The sequence below is a fragment of the Poecilia mexicana genome, unplaced genomic scaffold (assembly GCF_051168715.1).
Source record: "Poecilia mexicana isolate PSO_F unplaced genomic scaffold, ASM5116871v1 scaffold_15, whole genome shotgun sequence".
NCBI lineage: Eukaryota > Metazoa > Chordata > Actinopteri > Cyprinodontiformes > Poeciliidae > Poecilia > Poecilia mexicana.
In genome coordinates, this window is record NW_028263384.1 from 29,233,470 (window position 1) to 29,252,744 (window position 19,275).

The 19,275-nt window shown below is 37.2% G+C and overlaps 1 protein-coding gene across 1 annotated transcript; it reads left to right on the forward strand.

Annotated features, from left to right (window-relative positions):
- Positions 1–211: 211 nt before the first annotated feature.
- Positions 212–19,264, forward strand: marchf5 (membrane-associated ring finger (C3HC4) 5). The gene is made up of 6 exons (XM_015008019.2): positions 212–614; positions 8,199–8,401; positions 15,799–15,929; positions 16,455–16,638; positions 16,713–16,879; positions 17,260–19,264. The coding sequence occupies exons 1-6, from the start codon at positions 571–573 to the stop codon at positions 17,374–17,376; spliced, it is 846 nt and encodes a 281-aa protein (XP_014863505.1). The 5' UTR covers positions 212–570; the 3' UTR covers positions 17,377–19,264.
- Positions 19,265–19,275: the final 11 nt, after the last annotated feature.

The window sequence follows — 19,275 nt, forward strand, 5'->3', positions numbered from 1 at the left end:
ATTTCCCTTTGTGGATAAAACAAAAACAAAGCAAAGCAAAAAACATATTTTTGAATTGAATTGAATTTACATGGCTGCAACAATTTGTTATTTTATTAATATAATATAATATAATATAATATAATATAATATAATATAATATAATATAAAATTGAAGTGTAGAAGTTTTAAAACTACATTTCCCATTTTTGCCGGAAGTTGCGCTGACGGTGTGGTCCTTGTTTTGATGACGTAGCCACGGCCCGTCAATGGAGTCAAACGGTCAGAGGAAACGAGGCCATAGCAGATTTAAAGTGTATTTTCTCGTTAAATAACCACCGGGAGGAGATAAATGCTATTTTGATAATCATGGCCGTCAGGGCGTAGTTTTACTCCAAATACGTGGCACGTCTGCAGCCGACGGACCGTGTCAACAGAACGGCCTATGTGGGGCTAGTTAGCTAATTTGTTAGCGAGTGATTTTTTTCTCCTCCTTTAGCAGATTATCACGTGTGGGACTTTTTTTTTTTTTATTTCATTTTCGTTTCGCCTCTCATTCTTCGCTTTCAATAAGACATAATCGCTCCAACAATGGCGGAACCAGGTCCGGTGGTCGCACAGCAGAATTTGGACAGGTGAGTTGAAGTTTTAGCAAATAAGCTAAAGGCAGCTACGTAGTTCACTTACATTAAGGGGTTTTTGTCAAAAATACAGGCTGTATTCATTAAATATTCGAGAATTTGTTCACTTTAGTCAGAAATGTAGATTTTGCATCGCCTGTTGACGTATTTTTATCATGTTTTTTGGAGTGTCTCTGGTAAGGGACGTCCTTAGCCATCTGCTTCTGACAATGATCTGATTGATGCCACCTGCGGTCGATGACCTCGCAATACCTGACGTTATACATCCAATATGGACGGCTTAATCTGAACCTCTTTAATTCATTGTTACGTGTGTATGTTGGTCTAAAACGGGCCGCTCTAGTTTAAAAGTTACCTTTATAAACACAAACTAAAACCTTTTCAAAACAGTAAGTTGTAGCTTATCGTTTAGGTTATTTATCGTGGGTATTTATTGTATGGTCATTTATGCATACATTTCTTGTAATAAGAGTTTGATTATAGTTGTCACAATTAATTCCAATTAGTGATGCTTAAAGACCTCTAAACCAGTCCGTATTGCTTTTTTTTTTTTTTTCTTCATTATTTGTTAAATAAACGTGTTTCAATAAAATTGAAAATATCATTAAATGTAGTTACTATGTGCTGTCTAGTGGTACAAATCACTTCTTTGAGTGACTGGCATCCCAAAGAGGCATATTACAAACGTGAATGTTTTTCAAAAGTAGAATTTGTTTTTGTGGGGCTATGATTGCTGTATATGCAGTCACAGTCAGTTACCTAAAAATAGTAATAAATAGTTTGTATAGCTTGTATTTTGTGGTCCTGCAGTACCACAAAATACATCACAAACATTTCACCCCTACTCTAGGCATGTTAGTAAACTGTTTAAAGGTTCTGTATTCATGTCTTTCATATAAAAAATATTGAATTAACTTTTAAATGTTACAAATAAAATGTGTTTGGGTGAAAAATGAAGACTGCTGTAGCATTTTAGATGCTAGGATTGCGATGTGTTAAAAGCTATGGTCCAATTATCACAAAAATGTTGCTGGACTTGCAACACTTTAATTGCCAAACAGTGTTTAATGACTGTACTGCCTTTTAATTGAAAGGATAAATGTCAGTTAATTTAGTCTTAATAGGTTCCTTATTCACCAGAAAGGTCACGTTCATTACAAAATGTGATATTTTCATCATACAGATTTTCTTTGTCTACCTTATAAACATCATGAATATTTATATCTTGAAATTAACTTTATCTTTTATAGAATCCATGTATTTCTGGGGTAATTAAGGATGCATTCTTGTGCTAAATTTGTTGAGTTTTCAAACACATTGGCTTGGAAACTTTAACCAGAAGATAATTTGGTTAATTTATCCAATCTTGAGGTAAATCAAACATGTTTTTGTTGGTCCAGCACTTAAACAAAAAGCTCTTATGCTGCCAACGTAAAATGCAGAATAAATAACACTATAGGTATGCTTACAATATTAATAATTCTCAAAACTGCAACTCAAGCTAATAAATAAAAGGCTGTTTTTTAAGGTTATTGCACAGTTATTAATGTTATGACTGATTGAAAGCCTGCAGAGTCAAATTCATTTATAGCAACATAGCAGGAAATCAGGCCGCAAGATTTCTGAAAATGTTTAATCAAAATCTACTTGTGAATTTATCTGAAGTATGGACTTCCTTAAAGCGTTTTCTTTTAAACGGGAAGAGACCTTGAGGTTAAGTCCGTACATATCTCGCATCAAAAAACAACAAACATGGAGGTGGAGCAGAAGAGAAACTCTGCATTTAGAAAGTAAAACTGTCTCATAACTGCATCCAATTTCCCACATTCAGCGGTTACACCTATCCAACGTTATGACCTTACATTTATTTTAAAATTTTAGAAGAGAATGGTAATATCCTTTACTGTCCCTCAGTGAGAAAATTCAGCCTAAAAAGTTTTATATTTTCTGAACCATAATCCTTTTTTGGATTTATTGTAAATTACCAAATTATCTTAAAGGAGCCACACTTTATTGTAAATTAACATTTGGTTCCTGGCAGCAGAATTGAAACATTGTCTTGGAAAAACGTAGCATTTATGTATGTGCTAAAAGTATTTAGCATTTTTCACGCTGGTGTACTGAATTGGAGAAAATTAATGTAATGTCATCTCTATTTGCAAACCTACAGCAGACAAATCACATTTTTCACACCCCAAAGTTTCCAAATCACGCTGTGACTACTTGCACAATCTGGGAAGTGTTTTTTCTTCTCTGTTTTATATTCTTCACACTGGCTCCAGATTATGGGTTGAGGTTTCCTTACCAAAGATCTAAACACAAGAGAGTCTGGCTCTTTGGGAACAAATGTAATTCATTCAGGTGTAGGCCTGTCACGATAACAGATTTTCTTGGATGATTAATTGTCCCATAAATTATTGCGATAAACGATAATTTTGTAATTTTAAGACCATTTTGAAGAAAGTAGTTCAGTTATGCTAGCTTGACTTTGAAAATCTTAACATGTAGATGTGCTGTGGAATCGTTGTGCTGTGGAAAGGCGACCTAAACGAAAACTCTGACAGATCATCAGTAGAGCAGATGTTTAAGTTAGCTATTCTACCGCTGTTGAGTTAGCTTAGCTAATTGCAGCGGCAGCTAATCTATCACAACACAATCACTTATTAATAATCTTAAAATAAACATCAAGTCTAAAAACATAAAACTGTAACGGACTGAATGTTCTGTTCTTCGTGTGGGAAATGTTTCAGTGTTTTTTGGGGTTGAATCTCGATACATTTTTTGGAGTTGGCGTCTGTTGCTATGGCAACGGTTCTGTGTGTAGCATAGCCGACACAGAGAGCGAGAAAAAAAGAATACAAGTGGTTTTGGGTTGGTCAACAATTTTTCTGCATTATTTTTTTACTTTGCTGTGGCGCATTGCACCAAATTAATAATACCTACATCTCCAGGTTTCATTTTGCTAATGAAATTGTTGTACGAAGTGACAGAGTCATCTTTTTGCTCTCCAGCGTCGGACACACGTGCAAAATTTCCGGATATAAATAACAGTTAGCTTGTTGTGGACTCGGGTCAAAATCTAGGGCTAATTTTTGATGACACATGCAATCTGTGTCAATGAGATAAAATAGTTTATCATCTCCTATTACAGAATGTTTGTATTTATTTTATCAGTATAAATATGAACATTTAGGACAGCTAATCGGGTGAATAGGGTTTATGTGGAGGTGAGGAGATGCAGCAACATTTCAGTGCTACTTCCTCCTAAACAAAGACCAGCAACTGATAACATCTGCAGTGTGTGTGTGTGTGTGTGTGTGTGTGTGTGTGTGTGTGTGTGTGTGTTTGTACAGGGAAGCATTTGACACTCCATTTTCTGTCAATATTGATCTTTGAACTTTGAAACCTTTTCCCAAAGAAAGCGCGGGCATGCGGGTTTTGTGAAATGTGCCCAGTTACGTGCTGCTGTGTGTGGCGGAGGCAGTAGCCCTGACGGTGTTTGTGGAGCAGATAGCTGTGAGATGTATGCCAGGTCCGGTTGCTGCTACGGCTATGTACCAAGCCTCTATCGCTGACAAACATAAGGCCCAAAGGTTCTTATCAGAACCGGCCAAAAGCAGCCAGCTGCCTTCGCAGTGCAGTGTTTCACAAATAGGTGTGAGGAAAATGTTTCAATGCACCGTCTTTTTTTGTTTATGTGATTTAAACCAAACTTGTTACTTTTTGTCCTCCACATTTAGTTTTGTCTTTGTTTTTAAGACTGTGAAGGTAATAACATTTATTTATTTGTTTTATTTTATAGTTTAAGCATGAGTTTTGAGTGAAAAGGAGTAGTTTGAAGGAAAATAATCTCATATAATCTACTCACTTAGCTTATAATTTTCACCAGATAGCTTATGTGACTATAGCCAAGTATTTTTGTATGGAGAGTCAACTCTGTCAAAATTGTGAATAAATGTAGAAATAAATAAATGACTTGATAAAGTCATTAATATGCCAAATGTTGCATCCAATAATTAAATATTTCCAGTTTTTGATTATACAGTGTAACATTAATGAATATTTATCAATTTGACAGTATTAATTTAACATTATCGATATTATTTTACATTTTATTTTAAAACTTGTTTCCTTTTTTTGTATCATTTTTCTTATTGATGTTACACTGTAGGTAATATAAAGAAATCAGAAAGGTTAGGCTAGTTCAATTTTAAATTTTTGAATCTCATATTTGATACATTAATTACTTTATTGAGCCATTCATGTATTGACAATTTTGGCAGGCTCAGTCTATATTTTTGTGTATTTTTTTAACCTACATGCATTTTTTAACCTACATGCATGCATTTCCGAAAGAAATGCATGTACATTTAGGAACACAGTTTAACAAACTGAGACCAGTTGTTGGTCCTCAAATGGCCTCTGTAATCTCCAGTTTGCAAAAATAACTGGGAATGTTTGGAATTAACTTGAAGGAAAGCTTCAAGCCAAATGACTCTTCTTATGCAAGGTGCTTTAACAAGCAGATTTTACTCTCCTGAAACCACAAACGGAGCTCTAGATGGACAAATGTGTGCCTCAACACCAGAGATGATGGCTTTAAACACACACAATATGCACCCATTCAATAAATTAGAATGTTATTGAAATGCTCATTTATTTAAGTAACTCAATTCACTAACAGAAACACTTAATGTAGATTAAAGACACACAGACTGATGTTTGAAGCCTTTTTTTCTGTTAAATTATGATTTTTTTTGTTTTTTGCTGGCAACAAATGAAAACATAACATTTTAGATTAAAATATTACATCAAACCAATAAAAAGAAGGCATTTTTGGCATAGGAATGTATCCTTAATGAAAACCATGTTTAATACCCGCTTAAAGAAGCATCGTCCCAACACATCTGAATTTCCAGCAGCCATTTTACAGCGCATACAGCAGTAAAACCAGGCTGGTTGGGGTTGCTAGGTATCGGGCCATGCTTTGCTGGGGTTGCTAGGTGACGGGCCATGCTTTGCTGGGGTTGCTAGGTGACGGGCCATGCTTTGCTGGGGTTGCTAGGTGATGGGCCACTGTGCTGATTTGTAAGAGATTTTTGAAATGGGCAATTTTGCAAACACCAAAAAACATCAACTTATTGCCAAAAAATGGCTGAGTGATTTATTTTTAAGTGTTTGGGCTGTTTTTAGATGGAAGTACTAAAATATGCAAAATGTGAATTTTGCGACACATTGTCTCACTTTACAAAACAAACAAAAAAATAATTTAAATTTGATCACGCATACAGTCCAATTAATCTCAGTTATCAAAAATTGGTCAAGTTCAGTTTATTATTTCAGCTAGGACCCAAAACCATTATTATTTTACAAAAGAAATAAAAAGAGGCAGTTGATTTATTGTCTTTCTGTTACAAAAAGGGAAATGTTTTTCATAATATGCTGGATTTTAAAAATCAAAAAATTGGTGAAACTTTAATGAGCTTGTTGAGTTTTTATATTTCAAAACAAAATCGCATAAAAAGTGTTTTGCATCCCAGACCATACTGTTTGTGTCTCCTGTTCTGGGATCTCCCTGCCATCTTTATTTCTGAATCAACTGGCTCCATTTCAGGATGAGCACTGGTGCCCTCTGTTGAATGGCGGGGAAATGACAACACCAAAGGAAAGTCTAAGTGGATGTTATTGACTGGAACTCATTTTAATCTAATAAACCATTAATTGTCAATTGTTAGTCAAATAATAATTGTTTACATCCTTATTTTGTACATTTAATAAAACTCAATAAATTGGTTCTGGCTAACTGGGTTGGTGTCGTAAAAACAGGTCGCTTTACACAGACACTTTTGACCTGTTTGAATTTATCTTACAAAATCTTATATAGAAGTATATAGTTCTCCCATAGAGGATTGCATTTCAAGGCTGTTTTTAACGTCGTCCTCTGCGACTGAGTTACAGGAAGAATGCTTTTTGAATCGATAGTAGTTGGTTTGGTTCTTTTGTCAGGACATTCGTCTAAAACCGTTTTTAGCTTCCTTTCTTCACCCTTCATCAGTATTCGTCTCTGCGCAGGAATCCGAGCTCATCCCATCGACATATTGGACAATTATCCTATAATTTACGCCTCTCAGTTTGGCTGTTACAGGAAAACCAATCGTCGGATTTTCAGTGTCGTATTACCAGCTGAATCCATCTTTATTACTTGGACTACTTGTAGTTGGGTTTTAATCTAAATCAGACTTTTTGATTAGATTGCATGTAACTGGATGTGAATGAACCCATTTTGTTCTGTAAAGTTCACATATGTGGGGCAATAAATACATTTTGCAAGAGTTTCTGAAATAGAATATAACAGGTTTTTGTCAAAATACAACAAAATTATTAAATCAAAGACGGTGAACTTAACTTTTGTCTTAATGATAATTTTACGTTTAAAAATGCATAATCAGTTATGAAACACAGTGTAAATGTACCAAAAACTCTTGTTCCCTGTCAGTCAGATTAAATCAGCACAGCATGGTGTGTTTGTATTTATTTATTGATAATACTGTCTGCTCTGTATCAGCTTATATCATGGTATGTTTTAAATACTCATCAGTACAGAATCTATGGACAAAATGTTAGTTCAGATCTTATAATTGCATATGGTGGTATATAAACACAGGATTATTTTAATCCACTACAGAAAGTGACTAAATATTCTATTTTTGCAGAATCGCTGTCTGACTGTTGCTCATTGTTTTGGATGTTTAATGACTTGAATATATTAGTCACAAGAGCAAATGTTAACCAGAATTAAACTTTTCAGTAAAAACATGTTGAAATAATAAGTTTGTTTTTAACTGTGGTTTGATAAACGGCTTCACTAATGTTAATATTTTAGTAATTGATTTAAAATAATAATAATTTAACCGCTAAAGTCCTTTTTTTTTTAAACAGAATTAGAAATACTTTAAAAAATATAAACAACTTATTACAATTTTTAAACGGGAAAATAAACATTTTATTTTCTAAAATGCAACAATTTTTCGTTCCTTTAGTGAACGCTTAATCATTTGTAGCAAAAGACACACCTGCAGGTAAAAAAATCTCCTAATATTCTGCTTGACTTAACATCAATACAGTGCAGCGCTGTTTATTTTTGGAGAGAATCTGCAGAATAGGAGATTTTATAACATAAAAGATAAAACTGCCACTGGAGGAGTTTACAGACAAATGTTTTTTATTTTAAATGCAAAATGTATTTTTGTACAATTCTGGTTTAGTTTCTGCTCTGATTGTGGTCTTTCAACAAAATGCCTTTTTTGAGTCTTTACACTCCAATTAATGATTAATCGATTACTAAATGAGTTGACAATTATTCTAATCGATTAATCGTGTACTTAAGTGAAGCTAAAACTGTGACATGAGGAGTTCTGGTTAGAATGTTTTTTTTTTTCTCATTTTAATTAAAAAATGTACATATTTTATGTCAAATTTTGACTTAATTCTAATTGACTTAATTGATTCGTTGACGATTATTCAAATAAATCGATGAATCGTCCCAGCAGTTCTGTAAACGTGCGCTTGTCGCCTCAGGAGCTGCTGGGTATGCTTCGCCACAGACGAGGACGACCGCACGGCGGAGTGGGTGCGGCCGTGCCGGTGCCGGGGCTCGACGAAGTGGGTCCACCAGGCCTGCCTGCAGCGCTGGGTGGACGAGAAACAGCGAGGCAACAGCACGGCGAGGGTCGCCTGTCCGCAGTGCAACGCAGAATACCTCATCGTCTTCCCAAAACTGGGTGAGCAGACGAGGAAAACGATCCAAAACATTTGCATGTTTCGGGTCGACACACCTGAAGCAGAGAATGATTCATCAACAGGCCTGTGCAGGACTAGATGCCATGCTGAGGATGTTATCCGACTGTTTGAGTCAGAAATGTTGAACCAGGAGTGAAACTTGCTGCAAACAGACCAATAAGCCAGGAGTTGGATACTCCTGGGGTGAAGCTTTGTCTGCCTTAATGGGCGGGAATGTCAAGGCTGGATGATTCAATGCAAAAATACACACACCCATTCTACTTCCTGAGGACTTTACAGAAATATTATTTAAATAAAATCTACTTTTATTTAGCTTTACAAAATGTTATAGTGTTATTCCCTCAAAAGAAAACATGGAGTGATACTTTGCTGTTTTCTTTTTAAAGAAATCCTTAAATCTCCCCTGGTAGGTTTTAAAACACCTGGGTGAACCTTGGCCAAATTTTACTGGAAGATAAATGATCTAATCTGGAAAATTTAGGCAAATCTGTTGATTTTAGAAGGATTTTTTAGCCTCAGATGCATCTTCTGCTACAAATCATGAAGCATTCACTAAAGGAGTGCTATGTTGTTGCACTTCAGGCAATAAAATGTTTATTTTCTTGTTTAAAAAATTCAATAATTTGTTTATATATTTTTAAAAAGTATTTCTAATATTGTATGAAAAGATTTAAGTGGTTAAATTATTTTTTTAGAATAATCAATAGAACTAAAATAATCGTAGATGCAACCCTAATTCACAAAATTATAAAGATTAATACAATAAATTATCTAATCGGTCCAATTAATAAACCCATCACCGGAGCTGGATGGAAAAAGGTGTGAAAATAAATTTTACACTTTGAGAATCAGTGTAAAACCTGGTTAAACTATCCTAAAATTTTTTTATAAAAATATATATTTTTACATATTTGTTGAAACTGTCACCATTTTTAATTATTATAATGATTATGGCATAATAACAATGCAATAAATAAACTTTAAATTATGATGAACATTTAACACTGGATCAGGAAGACATTTTAAATATCCAAAATAAATTAACAAAACAACAGAAACAACAAATACATTGAATTTTAAAGTCTCTATAATTAACAAAACGCTCCATTAAAAAACACCAGACTAAAGACTTTTGTCATCCAGAACCATAAAATCCTGCAAACAAATTTATTTCAGCTTGTTTTATTTCATCATACGATTAATTGATTCACCAACATTTACAAACGTTTCTCAGTCCAGTGATGAACGTTTGTAAATGTTGCTGTGATGAGCAGGAGCTTCTTAAAGAGACAGAGGCCCATTTTTAGGTTCCAAATTGTGAAGTCAAAGTTCTTTTAAGTCATATTTGACATATACAGCATTTTATAACCACTGATTGAGCTATAAAATGACACTATGTGGCTGGGAAATATTTAATTCTGCCCCTTTAAAATTAAATTAATAAAATTTGTTATTATACAGATCTACGACCTAAAACTGCAGCTGAGATTTTTTTATAGAATTGCACACCATTTTATTTTTAGTTTTTGTTTAATTTTGAATTTGCTGTTTCATACTCACACGGATACGCCACATTTTAACCTGGTGAGGTTTGTTTACCCACCCAAACATTGCGGTTATTATTTAAATAAATATGTTTTCTGAACACCGTTCTAAGTTTGAGTAAATAAACCGCTGCTGCACTTTGAGGCTCTGGGGAAAATAAAAGCTTTGCTTGCAGCTGGAAGGACTTTGTGTGCGCCATTAGAAATGGCATTAGTTGTTTTTTCCATGAACTGCATCTTTTGGTTTCAATCAATCATTGTTATTACTGCAATTAAGAGAGTAACTCATAAAAAGAAACCCAGCGAATGGCGCAGTCTATGGTTGGAGGTCTATTAAAATCACCCAGCCTCTCAGCCTACTTGTCAAATGTTCTGACCAACTTAACCAGCTAATCCCAGCTTGTTAAACTGGTGTACCTCCCTAAAGAGTGGAACAGCAAACAGGTCCAACACTCGCCGGTTTTTGGGTGGGTTTGTTAGCTTAAGAACCCGCTCCAGCTTGTTGAAGGTTTGGCAACGCCTTTGGAGCAGCCCGTTGGTAGCGGAGGCTGCAATCCGAAACTGAGGCCGGACCAAAAACAATGTTAAGCCAGGGGAGTGTTGGGTCCAGCTGGTAAACAGGTTCATCCGTATTTATAGCAACCAGGGCGTTGCTGCCACTCAGTGCAGAGATAAATGTTTCAGTTAAAGTGTTTAATCAGGGTTCCTCTTTTCTTTTTTTTTAGGTTTATAGTAAATTGAAAAATGCCAAGAATTTACATTTTCACTTTGAGAAGGTTCTAAGTAGAGAAGAAATGTGGGGCGAAAAAATCTGATCGATATCAATCGATCAAACATCTGATAGAATATTCACTGAACTCCGATCCAGAACCGCACAGCATTCTGGGAAATGTAGGCAAAGCAACGACTTTAGTCGCGTAACCGTTTGGCAAGCTAACTAAGGCTGATGGAATCAACTCACTCACTCATTCTTTGGTTACCTAGCAACTCACTCACTCTTTGGTTACCTAGCAACTCACTCTTTGGTTACCTAGCAACGACCTGCTGAGTAACTGGGGCAGCAGCAGTTTAGGGTTTCGCCTCATAAATGTTTAAAAATAAAAACTGTGGATAAGAGTAATACTGCCAATAGTGTGGCAATATTTCAGATATGAAAAGCAAGTTTATTGCGATTGAATTACCTTCTAGGTAAACAAACCGGAGTTCATTTTAAACACATTAAAACCGTCAGGAGTGAAAACACTCAGTTGAATTGATACACTTTCAGTTTATTAACAAGTCAAATGAAGGTTGTTGAAGTGCTTTAGTGCAGAAATAGCAGATATGAAGGAATGAACCAATCCACCGTGTTTCATTTCTGATACTGATGTTTAATATCGGCCAATTCCAATCCAATACATTAAAACAGTACTGAATTTATGCCAACTCTGCACCAGTCAAGCACTTTTAAATACACCAATAACTTCACAAGCTTGATCAAACATTTAGAAACAACTTCAGTTTGTCAGTAAAACAGCCAATGTAAAACAAATCAACTGACAAAATAAGCTACCTAACATAAAAATAAACTGCAACAAACCCTTCCAATGGTTCAGAAAGTGTGAAATATGAATAATAAAGCATGATGGCACAAAGCATAGAATTAGACTGAATAGATCTGTTCTTATGGATTGGTCACATTGTCACTGATATGTCATCTAGAGTTTTTTTCAATATGGGAAAAAGTGAATCGTTCGTCCATAATTTATTGTCGGTATTTTAATTCTGTACACAAACATCCAACCCAGAACCATTTTGATCTGGAAACAATAAATGGATAAACTGCAAAGATGAATAAATTCTCTCAATTGCAGCATCAAATAATCTGAACTAAAAGGAGAAGTGATTGGCCCAAAGTTCTGGATGAGTTCTGCACTGGAAACTTTTCCAGATCCCATCAGTGTGAAGCAGAGGTGGCGAGGGAGGCATTGGGTCTGTCTGGGAGTGAAACTGGGTCAGAACAGCTCATCAGAACCGGGCTCTGACCGGATGAGTGGATCGACTCCGCTGCTCTGTTTGTGAAACCACTGCCAACCTTTTCAAGTGACTCAAACACCAAGAGAACAAAACGACATCAAAGAGGATATTTTACTACAAAGCAGCCTGATTAGGTTACTGGAAAATATTTAGACAATTGCATAACTTTTACTCTTCCTTTATATGCAAAATATCTTGGTAAATAAAACACTGGAAACCGTAACAAAATGGAGGCCTACAGCCAGCGCATTGATTTTATTTTCAGGTCTTTAAAATCGACCGGGACGTTTTCTATTGATTCTCAATCATAATAAATAACAATCAAAAAATGTTGTTGTTTTTTTGCGAACCCTTAGGATCTACTAATCTACTCTTAGGAAATGTAATTCCATTAAACAACCTGCAGGAGATTAGTGTAGGATTTCTCTTTTGGTTTGGTAACAGACTTCAATCTGTTTTTGCTCCCAGCGCTAAACTCATGTGTTTGTTTAGGTTGATTTACCCAGAATGCCCTGCGTGGTAGTCTACTTCCTGCTTTTGGAGCGGTTTCCAGTCCGCTTAGCATTCACATTTGCATTCAAACTGAACCAGAGTTCACTTCAACCAAACGAAGACCGAGGTTTTTAGGTGGACCAGAGTTTGGTCGATTATGTGTTCACACCTCCCCAAACGAACCAGAGTTTGATTAAAGCGGACTAAACAGGGCTGGTGTGAATGAACCCTCAGGTTGTTTTCATACCTGATAGTCCAGTAGACTCAGTTTGCTTGGGGATCAAAGTTGTAACATTTATTACATTTTCAGTTGTAATATTTATTAAATTTTCAACTGCTCTTGTTATCTTTCACACTGCACTGTGTCAAATGAACCAAACTTATTGAAAAACCTGTTCCCCTCCTCGCCTGTGGGGGCGCTGAACCAAGAACCACTGGAGGAAATTACACAAACTTCTAAAGAAGACATTGAACACAACTTCCTTCTTCAAACAAAAATGGAGTAGCATCAGATTTTAGCGGCTGTAGGATTTTTCTTTTGTTTCTGGTAAAAGACTACAAGCCATTTCTCCTGCTAGCGCTAGGCTAGCCCATTTGTTTTGGTTGTATTTGCCCACAATGCCCTACGCTGTAGGTCACTTCCTGCATTTTTAGCTGTTTGGGTACATATATTAATTCAAACTGCACCAGCGTTCACTTCAACCAAACCGAGACCAAAGTGTTTAGGCGAACCAGAGTTAGCATCAGAATTCGATTCTCCAAACGAACCAGGTAGAAAACCTCCAAGCGGGTTGCTGTGTTCTGTTGGGTCTCTCCTCCCACCAGCACCTGCTGCAGAGTCACTTCCAGCCTTTCACCCGGGTCCAGCTCTGAGGACGGTGTGTCCTTGCTGCTCCGTCTTCGCTCACACTCAGAGTAAACAAACCTTCGGGAAGAGAGGCTGCCAACGCTTTGGTCCACCTTTAAACTGTAGCTGCACTCCTCCCTCCCTCCCTCATGCTTAATTATCTTAATTATAGAATCTGCTGCCAGTGGCTAAAATGAATTGCTCCTTTCTCCGTCCTGTCAGCGGTCATTAGCGGTGACCCAGTTCCCTCTGGCCGTAATGGTGCAGCACTTTGGCAGGAACAAAGTGAAAGAGTCAGGCTGTGGGAGGTGAGTCCGGTCAGCAAACACAGGTGCAGTCTGCAGGGGATCAAAAGCCTGGCGCCGGTCCAGGCGGCAGTTTCATCAATAACTACTATAAAGTTGTGAGTTTAAGAAGCCGCAAAGTGATGAACTTTAATGAGGCCTGCGTAAAAAGCCGCAGCTTGACAAAGTGAAAGTTGCTGTCACTAAATTATGCAAACAACTGATGGAAAATGGCTTTTTAGGACACCTGTACAAATATCCTGCATGTCCTGAAGCAGGCAGGCAGGCAGGTGACTTAAGATGGAAAAGTCTTCGGAAGTGACGATGCAAGCTATAATTTTGACATAATTGTTCAATATAAACACTTTTTGTTTTATTTCTTTGAGGAATTTGACCAGTTTTCACCTGACTGCACACGTTGTGTGTGTGTGAAGTTCAGTTTGGCTCCAACCATTGGTCAGTTTTGTCCCAGTTAAAGCCTGTGATTCAGGGACCACTTAGCCGGGCCATAAAAGTTTCTTTCACTGAAGCGTTCTGAAGTTTGGGAGGAATCATGGTACGTTAGGAGAGTTTGGGGTTTAGATACGCAGCACATTAGCTGAAAGTTGCTGAAAGAGCAAAACATTCACCAACAATAGCCTCTAAAAAGGCAAAAACCGATAATGGCTTGAACGATTAATCGATCAGTAAACGATTAATCATTAACTGAAGTAAACATTAGCTGGCGTATACACACTCAAAAAGGCCATTTTCTAGAAGAACATATTCACCAAGAAAAGTCTTAAAGGCAAAATAATTAGGCCTGAAACTATTAATCAATTAGGAAACAATTAATTGTTAACTGAAGTAAACATTAACTGGAGTTTACAGTCATAAAAGGTCAATATTCAGAGCAGTAATCAAGCCAAAAACTGTGGACACATTTTGCATTCAAGATTAAAATAAAACCTTCTTTATCTGTAATTATTGTCATTTTCGTCCAAAATTCCCACTTTATATTTTGGTCAGTCTGATGACGTAACTTTAAAATATCAAACTATTAATTTAATCAGGTACTCGGTACTCGAGTAAACTTTTTACCAAATACTCTTTTACTTTAGAGTAATTTCCTGGACGACCACATTTCTCTTTTACTTGAGTGAAAAGATGTTGCGTTAGTCTTGAGCAGTAATGTATCTGCAGACCTCAGAAAGTGTGCAGTCGTCCCTGCGGTGCGTTTCCTCTGCAGCCAGCCGGTTATTAATAGCATGTGGATGAGACTCTGAGTGAGGAAATCAGGTTGGCTTCCTGTAAATATTGCATGATTTCCCCGGAGTCGGCTTGAAATGCCAGATGGGAGGAAGATGCAGCAGCAGAGAAACTTTTTTTTTTTTTTTTAATTGTTGCAAAAGTTGATCCTCGTTTCATGTTTGTTGTTTTTAATTAGAGGAGAAGCAGTGAAACATCAGCAGGGGTCCAAACTTTTTGTCACATGGGCCAAAATTGAGTCAAAAGTAAAAAAATAAATAAAAATAAAAAATCCTAAAATCAGGCAAATAAAGTAGTGACATTTTATTTAAAAAATATATATTGTACTTTCAGAACTATTATGGCCATTGTACATAAAAAAAATAGAAAAAGTACATTTCCACCAAAAAAACTAATCTCAGAAATTTTCTAGAAAAAATGTAAAACTTTCAAATTTTGGAATTTTCTGAGTTTGAAAAGTCAAAAAAAAAAAATTCAACATTTTAAACAGCAACTTCCAAGTTTATTAAAATTTCTATGATTACTATCAAAATTTCTGAGTTTCATTGTGGAAATTCACCATTTTATTCTATCTACCAAAATACTTTGTACGTTTTGCTGTTTTCTGTGGTTTTCAGTTTTCATCTCAAACTAATTTATTTTCAGTAATAAAACAGGATTTAGGTCACGTTAATTCAAAATGTTTGCTATTTTCAGTCAAGTTTCATAAATTAAATAAAAGCTGATTTGTGTGGGAGGAGGTGGAGAAGATCAATCTTCTCACAGATCTCCTGTAGCTGTCTGTATCACAGTGCATTTGGAGAATCCTCTGACTGAAGATTCTTTAAATATATGACCATGAAGTGAAAAAACGATAAGTGGAGGTTCTCGTTGTTTCCGATGGTTCTGGGTGGAAATAAAAAGCTCTACGTTCCTGTAACCAGGCAACCGTTTCCTGTCTCCATCAGGTCCGATCGTTTATGTTCTGGATCTGGCCGACCGGCTCATCTCCAAGGCCGGCCCCTTCGCTGCAGCCGGAATCATGGTGGGCTCCATCTACTGGACCGCCGTCACATACGGCGCCGTCACCGTCATGCAGGTTCGTCCTCTGATGTTCGCCGCACCAGCAAGTCCAGCTGATACCGCTGAGCTTCATTTATCATAAAAAAGTTATTTGGTTTTGATTTATTATGATAAATTTAAATTATTGATGTTAAATTAAGAAGGAAAAACAATTCAGTATGATGGAAAATGTTATTTTTACTGCGGTTTGTTACACAAAATTATCAATAAATGTCAGTAAACTATAAAATATGATTAAATGCAGTTACTATGCATACTTTAGTGATATAAATCAGGGACGCACCGATCCTTTTTTTTTTCACTTCCGTTATCTGAGATTTAGTAGAACTAGAAACTGTACCAAAAGGACTTGGTAAGATTTTGTTTTTGCAGTGTATAGATTTTAGATTATATTGTAAAAAGCAGCAAAAAAAAGCTTATTTTTTTGGGGGGGCGCCCCCAAAACCGGGCACCCTGGGCTACTGCCGTGCCTCAGCTTTTAAAACAAGGTATTTCTCAGTAAATCTGTGTTTTGATTATTTTAGTGTTTTTTGATGTGCAGGTGGTGGGCCATAAGGAGGGCCTGGACGTGATGGAGCGGGCCGACCCGCTCTTCCTGCTCATCGGCCTGCCCACCATCCCCGTCATGCTGATCCTGGGGAAGATGATCCGCTGGGAGGACTACGTCCTGCGGCTGTGGAGGAAGTACTCCAACAAGCTGCAGATCTTCAACAGCATCTTCCCAGGTCGGTCGTTCGGTTTCTGACGTCAAACGTTTGTTGTTTTTCATCCGCTGACGGCCCGAATGTCGGAACTGCAGGTATCGGCTGCCCGGTGCCGCGGATCCCAGCCGAGGCCAGCCCTCTGGCCGACCACGTCTCCGCCACGCGGATCCTGTGCGGCGCTCTGGTCTTCCCCACCATCGCCACCATCGTGGGGAAACTCATGTTCAGCAGCGTCAACTCCAACCTGCAGAGGACCATCCTGGTGGGTGCTAACGGGGCTACTGGTGCCAACGAGGCCACTGGTGCCAACGGTGCCAATGGGGCTACTGATGGTAACAGTAGCTGTGATGCTCTCTGGATGCTATCTCTGATGCTACATTCATTCCTTCCTTGTCTCCTTAGTTCCAGTCATAACGTAACTTTTAAGTTTTCCAAATTCATAAGTATTTTTGAGTTCCTTCTGGAAAGTTAAATCCCTTTTTGTAACTCAAATTATTCAGGATTCTTCAGAGTTGTTGTTGATGCTGTGGGCAGGAAGGTCCTCCTTTAGCAGTCTGTCACAGCGGATTTGAAGAAGCCTCTGACTGAAGACATGCTGACTGCCGTCTTTAAAGCCTTCCTGCTTTCTGGCTCTCCCCCCAGGGCGGCATCGCCTTCGTGGCCATCAAAGGGGCATTCAAGGTCTACTTCAAGCAGCAGCAGTACCTGCGCCAAGCCCACCGCAAGATCCTGAACTTCCCTGAGCCGGAAGAGGCCTGAGGCGGCGCTCTGCTGTCGGTGAGGATGAAACCCCCCAACACTCAGCTTCACCCTTACTGCAACAAGCCCCGCCCCCTCCCAGCGGTTGCTACGGAGACCGACTGCGTCACCGCTTCCCGACCCTGGAGCGACGGGATGGGAAGCGAACTGGAGCCTGCTTGCAGTCAGTGTGTGGCTACGCTAACACCACGCGGCTAACACACCCACTGCTAACCGAAATAAAGACGCAGGGCATGCGTGAAGAACTTTTTTTTTTCTTTTTTTTTTTAAATAAAACGATTGTTTTGGTTTGACGTCCCTCCCGCCCTCGCCGGGGTCCAATCAGATGATCAATTAATCAATAATTTATCACGTTTGGAAGCTAGCAGGAAGAAAAACACAAAGCAGAAGCTACCAGAGGCTTTGTAACATAGAAATCTATATTTTAGCTTGAGATGTTCCAGTGTTTATTTATTCAGCCTGCAGCTTTGATTACTTCTGAACTCTGTAAAAGTGTTGGCACCAGTCATGGCGGTCCGGTCCGACCCAGAGGGGATGAACCCAGCGGGACGTGAAGCGGTTCTGTTCAGGTCGGGACGGGTTGGCAGAAGTCTTCACAAACTCTTAGTTTCTCCCACAAACTTCAATATGTTTTATTGGACAAACCAATGAAAGCTGAAAATGATGCATGCATTAAAAAAATAAAATAAAATCGGGTTTAGTTCTGGACTTTGACTAGGCTGTGCTTCATATAAACTTTGCCAAATTGAAACTACATCTGTGTCACAAATTTCAGTTTTTCTAGTTTTATCTGCTTAACATTTTTAATGAAATCTCTAAAACATTAAAGATCTTAAACCTTCAGATTGCCATTAATTCTAAAAAAAAAAAAAAAATTTGGGTCAAATATTTTCTTTTATTGGCCAAATTTTTACCATTCTTGAATTGTGGCCAATTAAAAATCATTTCAAGGGCCACATATGGCCCACACCCCACACTTTGGACACCCCTGATTTAAATCTCCTATAGCTCTGGCTTTGTCCTGTTTCCCTGTTCAACTCTAACATTCCCACAGTATTATTCTGCCACCACTGTGTTTCAATGTGAGAATTATGGTGTTTAGAATAAATAAGTCAAAGATTACAAAAGTTTAATTTTGGGTCTCGTTTTTTATTTACTTCCCTAAAAACTTCATTTTGTACTAAAATAAAAGTTAAAACTTTGCATCATTTTCCTTCCACAATCTGTTGCAATAAAATACATTAAAGTTTGTGGTTGAAATGTGAAAAAATGTGAAACATTTCAAGTGTTATAAAAGCAAATTAACTGAGGGTGAAAGCTGGACTGTTGAATCACTTTAGTAGTAAAAATAACCATTAAGCAAACTTTATTTAAATGAAAACAGACAAATTATCTTAAACCTGTTTTTAATGTGTTTTCAGGAAAAACTAAATTTTTTTTTGCTAAAGTTTCATGTCTCTGAAATGTAAAATTGAATTTTCAGTAATTCTAAATCTACATTCTAAAGTTTGGAAAATTTGGATTTTAATAAAGAAAACTGAATTATCCAGCCAAAAAATAAAAGTAATTTCTAAATCAGTTAGCTGTTTCTATTCTGATAGCCAAACATTCGTGGAAAGTTTAGTGGAAGGAAAAAGTCAGATGCTACACCCAAAAGTGACCAGCTTTTATCACAACCTGGAAAACATTTACTCCACAAAAACTCTTGAGATAGTTCAGCTCTGTTAGTTTCTGGTTTTGAAATAATTATGTCAAACTGCCTGCAAACTACAGCTTCTCACTACATTTATCATGAAGTCTCTGCCAAATACAAAATAAGATGTTGTGAACTTTGACCTGTGGAGCTGTACCGTATCTGTGAATAAATGTATTTTTGCAAATGAGGAAATCGAGTGCAGC

What these genes read in the sequence shown, in the direction of transcription:
- marchf5 (XM_015008019.2), top strand. Translation starts at nt 571, where the DNA reads ATGGCGGAACCAGGTCCGGTGGTCGCACAGCAGAATTTGGACAG. An exon ending in CATCGTCTTCCCAAAACTGG is followed by an intron (nt 8,402 to 15,798) that starts GTGAGCAGACGA and finishes TGTCTCCATCAG; the next exon opens with GTCCGATCGTTTATGTTCTG. An exon ending in CTTCAACAGCATCTTCCCAG is followed by an intron (nt 16,639 to 16,712) that starts GTCGGTCGTTCG and finishes TCGGAACTGCAG; the next exon opens with GTATCGGCTGCCCGGTGCCG.